The 15,745-nt window shown below is 39.9% G+C and overlaps 1 protein-coding gene across 1 annotated transcript; it reads left to right on the forward strand.

Annotated features, from left to right (window-relative positions):
* Positions 1 to 4,182: 4,182 nt before the first annotated feature.
* Positions 4,183 to 14,516, forward strand: acvrl1 (activin A receptor like type 1). The gene is made up of 10 exons (XM_026154581.2): positions 4,183 to 4,849; positions 9,574 to 9,645; positions 10,464 to 10,700; positions 11,019 to 11,224; positions 11,335 to 11,434; positions 11,750 to 11,896; positions 11,995 to 12,270; positions 12,411 to 12,608; positions 13,333 to 13,463; positions 13,573 to 14,516. The coding sequence occupies exons 2-10, from the start codon at positions 9,576 to 9,578 to the stop codon at positions 13,714 to 13,716; spliced, it is 1,509 nt and encodes a 502-aa protein (XP_026010366.1). The 5' UTR covers positions 4,183 to 4,849; positions 9,574 to 9,575; the 3' UTR covers positions 13,717 to 14,516.
* The last annotated feature ends 1,229 nt before the right edge of the window (positions 14,517 to 15,745 follow it).

Consider the following 15,745-nt stretch of genomic DNA (forward strand, 5'->3'; position numbering starts at 1 on the left):
TGAACATCTGCAAGGACTCTCCCTGATAATCAAAGCAGTCACTGCAACCTTGCAGATTCCAAAAGTATCAAATGTGTACAGAGACAAGTAACCCCAAGCCATGCCTGCAAAATGTAACTGCAAGGACTAAGGGTTCAGGTTTTCCTTTAATTTGTCATCTTTTCTGTGATTCTTTTGCTCTTTTTTGTGTTTTGCTGTGTCACGCAAATGATGTGAGTGTGATACTATAAAAGGAACAGAGCCATCTCTGAAGCATCTTCTTTCATACTGGAAAACAATGCTCAGTGGGATGCAAATAGAAATCTTCAGCCTGCTGCTTCATATTGTTTGTTTCATCGATTATTATTTGAAAACGAGTACTGTTGCTATTCAGGGAAATATACAATAAGCATATTATTATCATCAGAATAACAAACTGCATATTCAAGAACAGAAACCTGTTGTGGACTATAGCTTAATTTTGGGATTTTTAAAATTATTCTCTTTATAGATAAACGAACTAAAATAATAAATAATAAATCATGCATTTAACTGCAATAAATATCCCAAATACAGCTAAATATGTTTAATTGTGTTCTCTGAAAACTATATATAATTAGATACATTGTGGTGAAAATTTAGACAATCATTTCTGGGGTCATTTAAAGTCAAAACAAGAGATGCAAAAAGCTCAGGTCTTCAACATCTTTATAAAGTCTGTAAAACTGAAACTGTGTCTGCGTGTTCGTGTGTGTGTGTGTGTGTGTGTGTGTGTGTGTGTGTGTGTGTGTCTGCGTGTTCGTGTGTGTGTGTGTGTGTGTGTGTGTGTGTGTGTGTGTGTGTGTGTGTGTGTGTGTGTGTGTGTGTGTGTGTAAGTTTGGAATAAACTGACTGACCTTTGCAAAGGTTTGTGTGTTGGTCTTTATTACTGACAAAATATTAGTGTTTGGTGTCATCACATAGTGACCATTTGGCAATGGCAATTTAATTTATGCAGTGATTTGATTACACTTTAACTACATGTGTTTTACGTAAAAGATAAACACATATGTAGGCCTATTGTGCCTGCTATTCAACAGTATTAATGAGCAAGTCAAAAATGTCCTCTTTATCATCAATTTGCTTTCAGAAACTGTGAAAAAGGTCTGTGTTAAAATCATATCACGCTTGATGTAATGTTGATTATTAAAAACATAGAGACTCAATATGTTTAACATAAAAATATTTTTAAACTACCCTGATCTACTATGCCTTAATAAAATAGAAATTAAATACAATCCTGTGAGAATAAAAAGGATTTAAGTTTGTTTTTGACTGTAGACAGAGTTAGAACTGACCTGAGGTCAGCAGCCAGCTTGTTCCAAACCAGAACCATAAGCAAACTGGGATTTAATTCTAGGAATAGTGGTGATTTGGCGATGCATAGTACTTGAACAGGAAATGAATTCAAGGTTACCTTCGTAACAGTTCTTTTATACGGGTACGTTCCCCTTCTTGCAGTTTTGTTTCATGAAAAATATAGAAGGGACTCACCGCCAGGGCAACATTTTCCTGCCTGATCTGCATGTGACTGACGAGCCCCGTGTCGTAACCTTGATCACACTTTCACAATGAAGTTAAATAGATTTTCTTAAGCAAGCCCGTGATGCACTCGCTGCAGTGGCACTGCATGACTTTTGAACTCTGACCTGTAATCTTTTAATCCGCTGTGCAATATCGTTACACAACAATTAGCTTTCATGGGTGATAACATAAAATCAATCTTATCTTATGCCTAACAAACTGATTGTGTTTTATATGACTCATTTTGAAGATTATTGAGCAAGCAATGAACTAGCAGCTAAACAGAAAAACAAAATCGGAACATTGTCACGTTTGTGGCTAACTTCCCCACCTCAGAGGGGAACTTGAGGTCAGGCTTAAAATAAGTACCTCTCTAGAGTTCACTGAAAGAACAACACTCTTGCCATGTCTATGCAGACTCAAGCAGTAAACACACATCTTTATACACATAAACTGGGTCAGGGTGTTTGGATTGTTCAGCAGCAAAACTCTCAGAACGCAGTACCACCCTGTAAAGGCAACTATGACCAAAGTTAACACAACATTTTAGCTTATGTGTTGTGTGCACCATGCTGTCTGTGGCTAAGTTATTGGCTGTTCAAAGATATAAATGAGCAAGTCAAAAAGGTCATTTCTTTATCAACAATTTGCTTCTTTTTTTTAAATCAACTAACACTTCCTGTACTCTAGATTATTCAAAAAACAGACTCTTTAAGAAAATCCCAGAGGAAACAAGCTCTTCAAACCTCTGGGATTAGTGGGAAAGAAAATATAACTGCTGAATTCAAAAAGAACAATTTGCTCTCTTCTACATGACAGCTGATGTGAGAGCTTCCAGCTGTGTCTGCTGCCGTAAGCCAAAAAGGAGAGATTATGACGCCTGGGAACCAGGAGGGGAATTCATATTACAGACATGAAGACATCTCTCTCAGGCGCTGTTGAAGGAAGTAATGTCACACAGTGCAGCCTCTCTGGCAGCAATGTATTTGCCACTTAAGACACACAATGACTGCTGACCACAAATATGCTGTACCCAGCTTGAGTGGACATGTAACCCACACAGTAATTCCCACCACATACATTAGACATCCAGAGAAGCAGGATATATTTCTTAAAGGAAACATATGTCTTAAGGTCACCTTCCATTAACAATTTGTTTTGCTCATTGCTACTTAAAGTTTGACTTGCATGACGCATAAAGATGCATATGCAGAGTTCAACATGTCTGTTAACTCTCAACACTCAAGCGATCAAGGTGCCCCATTGTCCAAACAACCCTGAAAGCACTGAGTTCGTCCACAATCTGCTCTAGTTGTTCATTGTCAAATCATGTTTTTCACCATATCTCTGAATCTCGAGCTAGGTTTGCTAGCCATTGTTCTCTGAAAAACATTACAATGTGGTAATTAGAAGTGAAAAATGATGATAAAATCAAGCATGTTCATATTTTCCCTTTGCATTCTTTTTTTGCCAAAACAACCAGTTTCATAAAGCCTTGCTTTTTTAAACTGTTTATCCATGTTGGGGTCAGGGCCTATCACAAATACAAGCGTTGGTGATACACTCTGGACAAGCCAACAGTGTAACACAGAGCTAACACAGAGAAACCATGCAAGAAAACATTTACTCATCACTGATGAGTTTAAAATTAACCTGTCTTTCGACTGTAGTAGGAATCAAGGGTAATCCATGCAGGCACAAGGAGAACATGCAAAGGTGACACAGAGAGGCCTCAGCCAGCTGATTGTTCCATGCTGTGAGGTGACAGTACATAACAAACCATGTTTTAGCAGCTAAAGAGTCACATATTTCTGTCAGAAATTAGCAGAGACCAAAACAGAGTAATGCATTTTATCATATGGATCGCCATGACCCTGAAACCTCCCTTAGTTATACTGCAATAGGCCCAGGCTGCTGGGTTTCTTGTGTCTCTTTTGTCCCATCTCCCTCTATTTCTTCTCACCGCCCCTTCCTGATCCTGGTTCTATCTTCCTGTTAAAAAGCAGCTTTGCCTTTCGCCAGGTGCTTGCTCGTAGGGCGCTATTGCTAACTGTTGTATGGCCTTTACCTTACAATATAAAGCTTAGGGTGACAGTAGCTTTGATGCTATATAAATGAAACTGAAATTTAATAAAAAATTACATATTTCAAAGATAGATGTATACACTAGTTGCAGGACAGTAGCATAGCTTGAAAACTTTCTAATGTGTGGCTGTTGTAGTGACAGCCTGTTTGTGCTGCCACCAGGTGGACAGGAAATCATGCATTAAATATTGAGTATTCACAGACTGCTCAACAGAAGAAGTGCTGGACCTGATATTTACATTTTTGACAAGGTTTTTTGAATTGGTTGTTGCAAGAAAACAGACACACCAGACATCTGTTACATGAAATGTATTGAGAACAGTCTGATCTCAAGTTTAGGATAAACCCTGCAGTGGCTTCTGAACTCTTGCAAAAGCAGAATTTTGATTTTTAACAGCTGATAAAATAGATAAATAAGCGCTAGCTTCTTCTTGGCTTCACTTGCAATAATATTATTGTATCATAGAGGGGCCTTTGAAGCGCATTCCTTTCGGTGCGGCGCAGACACAGGGGAAAAGGAAAATGAGAGGTTTAGCAAGCAACAGGAAAACCGCTATGAGAACACATTCCAGGCCGAGCAGACCCTGTGCGGTGGGACAATAAGGGGTGGGACAGAACTGTATACTATTTAAAAATCTGCAATCTTGGCTTTAAATCAGGAACGCAGACAAGACCCAAAGTGTTCTTACTTAGTGAGTAAGTAGAGGACTCGGTGGGGAACAGCCAGAAAGCGGAAGGAGTGTGGTTCCAAAAAGACGGCGGTTTGTGTTCTCGGTTTATCAGCGCAGATTTGGACCGAGATGAGATAGTTACAGCTTGTCCCCCTGTCAGGACTCAACCAGCTGCCTTTTCATTTTCACTTCTGCCACGCTGCCACCCTTCTTCCTTTTTTTCTTTTAAGAAGTGTGTGTATTTACGATTTTTAACTTTAATTCGAGGGGGCCGTGAAGGGGTGAAGGAAAAAAAGGACGTACTTTTCTCAAAAACGTCGTTTAGTCGTCATCGAAGCGGCGAAGGATGAGAGTTGTGAGGGGAAACATCTGCATTAGGGCCGTGTAGACGGAGGGAAAATGAAGCTGTTGGCATTGTAAAGCTTTATTCTACCTATCGTTGACAAAACTTGGACCAATGAGAAGCGCTTGGAGCCGTCTTTGATATGGGAGACGTGAGGCGTTTACATCTGTCAAGTTAAAAAACACAAAAACAACACGAGCAGAAACAGGTAATGGTCGTGGGTTTGTTTTCTTTTTATTCTGTTCACTGAACTATTATTATGAATCTTGTAACACTGTAACACTGTAACACCGGATTAAAAGTTACCTTTTGACAGCGGCTTACATCAATCCACGTGTTTCCAGATGTGAACAGGTGTCAAATGGCCTGATCTTCAAGTCAGAATTAACAGCATTTACAGATTTTAACTGCGGTATTTGTTTCTTATTACTCGCCGTGTTTTTGTTATCATAGCTAATCTGTTATATTGTGGCACAGGACACGGTGAACTACCTTTATTTATTTCTATGTAACTGAGCACTACGCACAATTTAAATAGCCCACAGCAAAAATTGTGGTCTAGTAGACTTGATTTTAGAGGTGCTTACTTTTCCCTGCCCTGCGTGTGTTACGTGTCAAATGTGGCTTGTTGTGGTATTTTATTATCTGTGTCAGTCCTAAAACTCAAGTAGTGGTCACTCTGTAGTTGTTTCATACTTTAAACATAAGGATTTAACATATCCTATGTTTTATATCTTATAAATATGAGAAACATTCATCTCATTCGTAGGCCCATTTGAAGTAGTTAAACAGCATTCACTGACCACCTACGTCATTTAATTGTATCACTGTATTGCAATTTTATTTCAATGTAACATTGATAGAAAACATCGGTCCACTTCCTAAACTTAAAAAGAAAGAGTGCTTTACTGATAGTATCTTTGCACACTTACTAAAAACACAGATTTTCTTTCATACACAGGGTTTATTCTTCACGCATGGCTATTTTTACCCAAATAAGGATGTGGGTACTTCCTGAACTACTGGCATATGCCTTGTGACCTTTTTTTTCTAACAAATCTTTTAAGGTGAAAAGTCCATTCATTTTGAAGTGTGCAGAATGTGACATTTGCTTACAAAGATTTACACACATCCACACACAGGAAGTGTCTTTTGGCTGCAGCTCATTGTAAAAGTGACACAGGTTCTTTCCAAGTGGGTGCTGTTGCTGATCTCTTCAGGGTGCATCACTCATACCAAGATCTTCATGCATTTTTTTCCCTTCTTCTTCTTCTTGAGAAGCAAAGGCCACTCTCTGTGCACCGTATGTGTGAGGTACAATAATATTTCATTTGTCTTTTCCATTCTCTGACCAACGTCTATTGTAGGTATGCATGTTAGGAGCACTGAGTAAGCCATAAATCCTTCCAAGCTTGTCTTGAAAAGAAGGCACAGTGGTGCCAAGGTTACTGGCAGTTGATGACAATCACTGGATTACACGCAAAGGTTAAACGTTAAAATGACTGAATGTGATGTTTAAGCTGAGAATAAAAGCTTTTACAGTAACTCTGCTTAAAGTTACTTTCCTCCATTTTTTTTTGGGGGGGGGGGGGGGGGGTGAAACGAGGCCCAGCAGAAAGGAAGTTTGAGACTCCTTTGCTGTTCCTCCCAATCCAGCTCTTAACTACACCGTCATCGTGATGGAATGAGAGATCTGTCTCTCTGTAGATGACAGGAAGCGATGTCAGTGGATCTTTTCCCCTGTGTAGTTTTAGGACAGAATGGAGACAAACAGGAGAGAGCTTAGAGAGGAAGTTTGCTGGAGTATAAAGTTAGGCTGCCCACGATTGAGGTTGTGATTACTGCACTCTCATATTAGGACCCAGTGCATGGTAAAATTATATCCAGTTGTCAGTTGTCCACCGAGAATAAGAACATTGTGTAGGAGTAGTTGTGTTTATCCTATTCTTCTCCTGGACCCACAGATTTAACACAGTTTACATTCAGTCTGAGTGATTCAGGAAGTGCGCTTTGCTGTTTGGTAGAATATAGCTTGTGGTTTTAGTGTGCCAGAGCTGTGTGCAGCGGGTTGTTGTGCACTGAGCTTGAACCCTAGATGCAAAGAATGTATAAAGATCATTTTAGTGTGATATTTTTAACCAATAGGAAACAGAAATATCTTAACTTAGCATAAGTTTCATGTTTGATTTGACACTTTGATAAGTATAGGAAACTTTAAAGAAGATCTTCCGTAGAATTGAAGGAAAGATGCACTTAAATGCGAGCCAAGCATATATAAATATTCATCTTTATTTTTTACCCATCTGGTTTCTCATCAGTGACATTTGACACGATTTGATGGAATCACCAAAGTGACTACATCCTGTAAAATATGTGGCTTGATGTGCCAAATTTAAAAGCGGATATCCGTGGTTTTTAGCAGACATGTGAAAGTTCTGCTGCCACACATCCAAAGTTCAACGGTTAACTGCTATGAGACATGTGCAGTTGGATAGATTTTTTTTTTCTGTAATCCCCTTTTTTAAAGCATAACTTCTGTGTAATTTACACAGTGTGCCAGCATGTGCAAGTGTGTGCAACTTAGATTTTTCTGCAGCTACAATTTTGAGATGCTGTGAAGGCTTAAAGTTGAAAAAAGGAGAGCTGTGCGCCTGTTATTAAACACCAAAGACTTGAAGTGAGCCTTGAACTAATGCTGAGTGATGTGGCTCCTGCAAAATCACCCTTGCTTTGTCTTTGAGACTTCAATCTGAGAGCTTTTCTTTTACAATTCTCACAGCAGAGTGTGCCACAGTTTGAACATTGACTTTTGGTGATTCCTAGTGTAGCTACAGTTTATCGTGTTACATAAACATCTCACGTGAAAGCAGTCAGTAGTAAATGCTTAATCACTTAAAGAGAAGGGAAACAGAAAACAGTCTGATTATTAGAATTATTCGTGCAAACAACACTGAATGAGTGACTGCCGTTATCTGCTGAGTTGGGTTAGAAACCTTTTAAATCTCATGTTTATTTAAAACAAATACACTCACCACCCATACTAACAAGTTACTGATTGTTAGTATCAAATTGGACTGCCTTTTGCCTTCTGAACTGCTTTAAGCATTTTGTAGCAACGATTCAACAAGGTTCTGGAAGCACTGCTCACAGATTCTGGCCCATATTGACACGATAGCATCACACAGTTGCTGGGGAATTGTTTGCTGCATGTCCAAGATGCAAATCACAACATCCAAGAGGGAATCCCCTTGACTGAGATCTGGTAACTGTGAGATGATCAGAGCTTTGTGACATGGCACGTTATCCTGTGGGATCTGGATTCGCTGTGGTCATGAACGGTATTGACATGATCAACAAATACGCTTTCTGTAACTGACCCTACCACCTGAATGCTACGGCAGAAATCAAGACTCATTAGACCAAACAGCATTTTTCTCATTTTCTGTTGTCCAATTTTTACCTGGTGTGGTCTTCTGCTGCGGTTGTCCATCTGCTTCAAACCAATGTGTTGTCCATTCAGAGATGCTCTTTTGCATAACTGATTGTAGCGAGTGGTTATTTGAGTTACAGTTGCGTCTTGTCGGCTTCAAACAGTCTGTCTATTTCTGTCTGACCTCTGGCATCAAGAAGACATTTTTGCCCAGATACCGGGTCCATATTTTCTCTTTTCTTGGACCAGTCTCTGTAAACACTAGAAATGGATGTGTGGGAAAATCTTAGTAGATCAGCAGTTTCTGAAATGCTTAGACCAGCCAGTCAGGCACCAACAACCGTGTCACGCTCAAACCACTTAAATCACCTTTCTTCCCCATCCATTCTGATGCTTGACTAGAATTCTAGCGGGTCATCTTGACCATCTTGACTATGTGCCTAAATGCACTGATTTGCTGCCATGTGACTGGCTGATTTGAAAGTTCAAACCTTAGCATCCATGATGGTATGCTGTCTATTAATATACATACCTGAACATCTGTGAACATCTGTAACCTTAATATACAACATACCAATTTTGGATAAACATATACTATGACAAGCTGAAGCATGGCACTCTAGTAAAAGAGTCCAGGTAATGAACTGCACTTCAATTCTGTCACCCACTGAAAACGTTTAGCACATTATGAAATGAGACCTCAAACTGCTGATTTGCTGAAAATTGGTTTCCTCGGTAACAAAACACTTACATCATGTTGTTAAAAGAGGAGGTGATATGACAGAGCTAAACATGCCACTGCTCCAACATTTCCCAATGTGTTTCTAGAGTTCTAAATTAAAATTCACATTTCATCGTTTATTTCATATTTTGCAACTTTTAATAGTTTAATCTAACAGGTTTAAGTTCATCCTTGCTATCAACGTTAGAGGTCCGAGGAGCAAGAGAGGCTGACTTTTATGTGATGCCTTCTTATTGCGTGACTCTCAGCAGTACAGCTCTAAACAATGAGCAGACCTGAGTCTCGCCGGCCAGCCGGGTGGGGCCACTCAATAGCAGGAAGCATAGCCATCAACATTTACTCTGCGACAGGGGCAGTCCTGGAGTCGGCGGGCTTGGAGCCTGGTTAGCACAGCGCAACACATAATCTGAGCACGCATACACAAACACTCTGAACAGCCTGCTTCCCCTAAGACCCCTTTTCCCACCCAATGCAATTACAACACAGGCAGACAGGCTGGGCCCTTTGACTGTTTGTTTTACCTCATTGCTTCCTCCTCAGAGTCTGAGCTTTAGCCCCTGTTCAGCCGCTGTTCAGTAACTGTATGCAAATTTAAGCGGAATTCATAATATTAATTACCCAACTGACTTTTTTTTTAACCTAAACCTTTGGATTTTGAGACAGCTCCTAATAATTAAACATCACCAATTGTTTTTTTCATTATGTAATTACATTACCTGGTAATATTTTTGGTAATATTTTGGTTTCCCTGCTTTTTCAGAGATGGGAAGCTCTGCTGTGCTCACAGGGTTGATAGCTGGAGTTATTTTGTGGACGTCTGCCATCCATGGAGGTGAGTTGGCGGTCGGATGTAGAAAATAATTTTCACTACTGTGAGGACATTCCCTTTGTTTCATTCAATTAAAGGTGCATTACAGAGTATTTTTGGTTCTGACGCTAAATCAGATTAGACTAATGTGAAGGGTCTGATTGCACTGCAGAACCCACTGAGAATGCGCCTCATAGGTATTGTTTTGCATCTGCAGCCTGCACATAGACTGGATGGCTCAGTCTGCTGGTTGTCATAAACATAAGTAGTTGTTTCCAGAAAGCAAGTTGAGACAAGAAGGCTGTGCAATACCTGTCAGATGTGAAATGGCAGAATAAACGGGTGCCTGGTGAAGGTAGTCAAATGCCAACTGCAGGGCTGGTTGAGCTATATCACAGCCTGTCTTCCTCTTAGCTTCCAAAAATGTTTGCAGCACCGTAAACTATTTATGGTTTCTGCAGAGTTCTGCTTGTTTTGGGTTTTTTATAACACATTTATAGCAAAAGGTGTTTTGTGGCTTTTCATGCACACATGCTACACTTTAACATTTAAAGTTATATGTTACCCTATCCATCCACTGAGTCCTTTTTAGTATCATAGTTCAAAAATATGACGATTTAAAATATAAAAAGTATCTGTTTATTTAGACCTTTCTATAACAACTATTTACTTAATTATATTTGAGGAGGTAGAGTTTAGAATTTTTACATTTTCTTTCAAAACAAAGATGGAATACTTGAATTTCATGTGTTTTTGGCTTTGTTTTACTGGACGTAATTTGCGTTATTACATGACCCCCCATCTTCCAACTTGTTTCAGTGCTGATTTCATGTATTTTCCAGACACCACAGATGATGGGGATCTGCTGTGTGCCTGCAAAAATGACAAAGGCACATGTAAAAATGAAACGTGCAGGGGAAAACATTGTTTTTATAACTGGATGAAAGACGGATATGAGGAGTTGGGCTGTTTCAGTGAGGTCACCAAAGTGCAGTGCTACTCCTCCTTGCCCAACTACTTTACGAAGTGCTGCAGAGAGGACTACTGCAACTCCAACTTCACAGTGCCTCCAAACATAAGTCAGTACCTAAAGCCTTTCCTTTTCAATACTGGAACATCACATTATCCAAGAAACAAAGAGCTAGTATGTCCCTGTAAATAATGCTTTTGTCTTATTTCAGTTGGGCCTCTGGCTCATCTCCACAGTTCAGTTAACATCTAGCACTGTTTTGCACTTATATTACTGTAGCTTCCCTTTAGATAGCAGCTGGTTCCCCCTTGTGGTCAGTAAGAACATATCAATGTCATGCCACTTGAATTTTATCTCATGAGTTTAATCTTTTCAGTTTCTTTGTGTCTATATGTGTGTATGTTCCTGACTTCTTCTGTGTTTCCAGATGGGGACCCGACACCGACACCCCCAGAAGCTGGTTACCTAGCGCTGTGGATCTCCCTGTTCCTGCTGTTCTTATTTGTTATTGCCTGTGTCTTTGGCCTGATACTACTCCTGCACTTCCGACGTGCAGCCCGCAGACTACAAGATGCTGAAGGCCATGATGTCAAAATACTCAAAGTCCCCAGTGGAGATGACCCCACATATGGCGTAAGAGACGTTTCATGGCTGACGTCAGACAGAATACAGGAAAACTTTCCTGTCTTTTAGTTGTTACGTGTGGATTTTAAATGCCTGCCTGTCTTCTTTTCTCTCACCAGAATATCTATGATGAGTTTTGTACATCAGGGAGTGGGACAGGGCTTCCATATCTTGTCCAGAGAACTATGGCCAGACAAATCTCACTTGTTGAGTGTGTCGGTCAGTCTCATTTCTCTTCCTTTTTTTGAACACACAAGTAAAATTATATTCTGGAAATGTGGTCGAGCATGAAAATTGTATAGGATATAGAGATATTCATGACAGCTTGATGTCTTTACTTTTGTGTGTGTGTGTGTGTGTGTGTGTGTGTGTGTGTGTGTGTGTGTGTGTGTGTGTGTGTGTGTGTGTGTGCGTGTGCGTGTTGAGAAGTTTTTCTTTCTTTTAATTTTTGTTATATTTGCACGTTCAAATAAACTCTGTTCTATTTTATTCTATTCTATTTATTTGCAATTAATGATGTCACTTTGTTCGTAGGCAAAGGCAGGTATGGAGAGGTTTGGAGGGGAACGTGGATGGGGGAAAGTGTCGCCGTCAAGATTTTCTCCTCTAGAGATGAGCACTCCTGGTTTAGAGAGACAGAGATCTACAATACTGTACAGCTGCGACACGACAACATACTCGGTATGATACCAGTCCTTCGCCTCCAAAGAAAAGAAATTGCACCTTTAAGAAAAAACATTCAAACAGCAACATTTTCTCTGTTTGCTTTTGCTTTTTAGGTTTCATAGCCTCCGACATGACATCCAAGAATTCCAGTACCCAGCTGTGGCTCGTCACCCACTATCATGAGCTCGGGTCTCTTTACGATTTCTTGCAGTACAGCAGCTTGGACCCAGAGAGCTGCTTGAGGATGTGTCTGTCTGTGACCTGTGGCCTGGTCCACCTCCACACTGAGATTGTTAGCTCCCAGGAAAAACCAGCTATTGCCCACCGAGACCTGAAAAGCCGAAATATTCTGGTAAAGCGCAACGGACAGTGCTGCATCGCTGATCTCGGTAAGGTTTGCAAGGATATTCACAAAATCTGCTAACAGTTTATAGCAATGTGATTAGAGAAAGAGCTCTTTAAAGATGCATTTTGTAGTGTGTATTGTACTGTAAATTAAAAGCTTTTTCTGTGTTCATTCGTTCCTCAGGTTTAGCAGTGATACACTCTCAGTCCCATGACTACCTCGATATGGGCAATAACCCTCGCGTGGGGACCAAGCGCTACATGGCCCCTGAGGTGCTGGATGAAACTATCCGTGTGGATGTTTTTGAGTCCTATAAGCAAACTGACATCTGGGCTCTCGGGCTGGTCTTTTGGGAAATTACCCGCAGGACTCTTGTCAATGGTAGGTTAACAGTGATCTGTTTTTAATGTTATGCCTTTCCATCCATTAGCAGAAAAATCTGGCCTTAGATTAAACCTCAGGAAGCAAATGTAGATATATATCCACAAATTTGTTATGAAGCTAATGCATCACACGAGCAAGCGTGTTAAAAACAAGTTCTTTGTCACACGTCTGTCTGCTTTTGTAGAGTATATAGAACAAGCAGCCAGTCCCATGTCTCTCAGCAGGCCAGTGTTTTTCTAGTCTGTGTCTGCCTCTGCTATCCTCTCTCATGATTAGCACTGCAGTAATTATAAACAGTCTTATCTGGTGTCAGCACTCACTTGTACATAGTCCAGATGCCCGTGCATGCAATTTTTATATGCAAGCACACAGCCATGCACCAATGACTGTGTGTGTGTGTATGCGTGTGTGTGCATGACTTCCAGATTTCCATCCCAATGTAGTCACCAGGGAGTTCATATCTCTCCCCGTTCTCTTGTTTAGCGAGACATGCTTTACAAAACTCCCACCGCAGCCTGTCTGAGTCTCTGAGTGTGCTCTTTCAGGCTTCATATGAAAACACATTTGTGTTCCGCAGATGTATGAAGAGATAACCCTCACAACAAGACACCTCACTGGGCTTTTAATTTGATAATTCTGACATCTTACTTTGCTTGATCACCCCACTGAATGACAAGAGGGGAACAAGTGATCCACTGTTTAACTTTGGGGTTTTTTTTAGGCATTGTGGAAGATTACCGTCCACCCTTCTTTGACCTGGTGCCCTCGGATCCCAGCTTTGAGGAGATGAAAAAGGTGGTGTGTGTGGACCAGCAGAGGCCCAGTCTGCACAACAGACTCCATTCTCACCCAGTAGGCTATTTGGCATAAACAGACACACACAAGTAGACATAAAAATGAACGCAAAAGTACAATTACATTTTGGAAATGTGGTGTTTTATATTTTTTCTGCCTTTTTAAGATATTGTCAGCCATCGTGAAGGTCATGAAGGAGTGCTGGTACCAGAACCCAACAGCCCGCCTTACAGCCTTGCGAATAAGGAAGACTCTCTCCAAACTGGACCACGACGACTTCAGCATTGAAAAACTGAAGCAGGATTTCTAGACTGAAACGAGGAAACTGGATTGAAAACACCAGAAGGGATTTTGCACCACATTCCAACAAATGAAGTGCATATCATTACCATATTTTGATCTAATCACTCACTCGGTGTCTGTATCATATTAAAACCATATGACTTTGTGTAGAAGCATCTAGAGCCTCTTGTACCAAATGTTATATTTTTTGCAAACGCAAACATTCATCCACCATGATACTTAATACCTCTATAAATGAGGGAGCTACATTTCAGTTAGTTCAGGTTTAGGCCAGTTATTTTTAATTATCACAAAACAGTTAACATAGTTTTGTACTCCTTGTCTAACTCTCTCATTGTTGTGACAGAATGGAAAATCATTCTCTTAGGTATAATGTGGATTTTCCCAAAATGACCAATGATCCTTAAAACCACAGATAAGACAGGAAATATGTAAGTATTTATACACTCAAATGAAAGTACATTACCTGTCCTGTAAGTATGTTTAACTTAACTAAACTAAGCATATATTATCTGCACATAAAAGCAGTGAGATATTTAGATGTAAATACATTTTTATGTAACAGAATTAAATTTGATGTCTTCTTTTGCAACCATATTGTAAATATGTTTCAGGAGAGATATTGTTTTCTACTATTCAGAAATGAGACTGTGTTAATGTTGCTTTAAAAAAAAATTTTTAAAAAACAACTTTTTTCATACATTTTTGTAAGGCTAAAATGTACCATCACAACCACTATGATCAGTAAAGGAATTCACATACATGTAATAATGGATACCTTAAATAAAGAATTATATTTTGGAAATATTTCTGCTTTACGTTTTTTTAAGCACCTATTACTGCAGTTCTCACATTGACCAGCAGAGGTCATCAGACAAACAAGAATCCATACTCCTTACATGGGAGATTTGTGTAGTGTTTTGTTTGTTTATTTTATTTTATTTTATCTGCAGTGTATCTTAAAATTAAGATGAAAAAAATTCTTCATCAGATAATTAGAGAGTCTCTCTACAATTTGTAGGAGCTACGTTTAAAAAGCTCTCATGTGACCTTCAGTGTATTGTTTGAATACATTTTCTCTGGGTCAAATGATTTAGTTGAGTAATAATTGCCTCAATATTCTCTCTGCTTTGGATTTCCTTTATGGAAATATTGAATGTGAGGACTTCTATTTCAAACTAATTTTTAGATCCTGTTACAAAAGGAGGAACATACATATATGAATACACACATACATAAAAAACTACACATAGAACATATGTTGAAAGTTAAGCACTGGAGCAGAATGTCAAAAAGAATAAGAAATGTCCAATGGGAATTAAAACTGTGCAACAGTTTTAAAATGTTGCCTGGTCACTGGTGAAAATAAGACTTTCGGCTTCATCCCCTTTGCGTAATATTAGCATTCCAATGTTTTCTTTCTGCATCTGTCATGCTTGCTCTTTATCTGTTTATGTCTGTGTGTGTGTGTGTGTGTGTGTGTGTGTGTGTGTGTGTGTGTGTGTGTGTGTGTGTGTGTGTGTGTGTGTGTGTGTGTGTGTGTGTGTGTGTGTGTTGTCTGTCTTCCTAGTTGTTGAGATAATACTCCCTTGAAGTCCCAGTCTGTCTGGTCAGTCAGATGAGGAGCTGGTTATTTTTAACACTGCAGGGGGTTGTTGAAGTATCAGAGAGGCCAAGCTGTGTGTCAGTGAGTGCAGAAGCCCATCTCACATCTCCCTGTGTTTTCCTCCTCTGTGTATTCCTTTTCACTGTGGGATCATTCCCAGTGGCTCTGTAGAGACAGGAGAGATTTGTTCAGCAGACAATGCCCGCTGAAGAAATGTGCAGATAAATTGGACAGGGCCGATAATGGACAGATATAAAGCCACAGAGGAGGCTGTGCAGACACAGTTAGGCTCAAGGATAGATCAGTGAGAGTGCTAGTAAGAGGACAGGTGATAAAAGCAGGCACAGAGAAAGTCCCTAATGCACCTGGTTGCAGCCTGGCTCACTTCTTCCTGAGCTACATTCTCAGCTGGAGGCAGATGAATGTATTA

The sequence above is a fragment of the Astatotilapia calliptera genome, chromosome 20 (assembly GCF_964374335.1).
Source record: "Astatotilapia calliptera chromosome 20, fAstCal68.1, whole genome shotgun sequence".
NCBI classification, from domain to species: Eukaryota; Metazoa; Chordata; class Actinopteri; order Cichliformes; family Cichlidae; genus Astatotilapia; species Astatotilapia calliptera.

Bases quoted from the DNA above. Each gene is read 5' to 3' on its own strand.
- acvrl1 (XM_026154581.2), top strand. From the start codon at position 9,576: ATGGGAAGCTCTGCTGTGCTCACAGGGTTGATAGCTGGAGTTATTTTG. The intron at 12,271-12,410 runs GTAAGGTTTGCA...TTCGTTCCTCAG, and splicing joins GTGCTGCATCGCTGATCTCG to GTTTAGCAGTGATACACTCT. The intron at 12,609-13,332 runs GTAGGTTAACAG...GGTTTTTTTTAG, and splicing joins CCGCAGGACTCTTGTCAATG to GCATTGTGGAAGATTACCGT.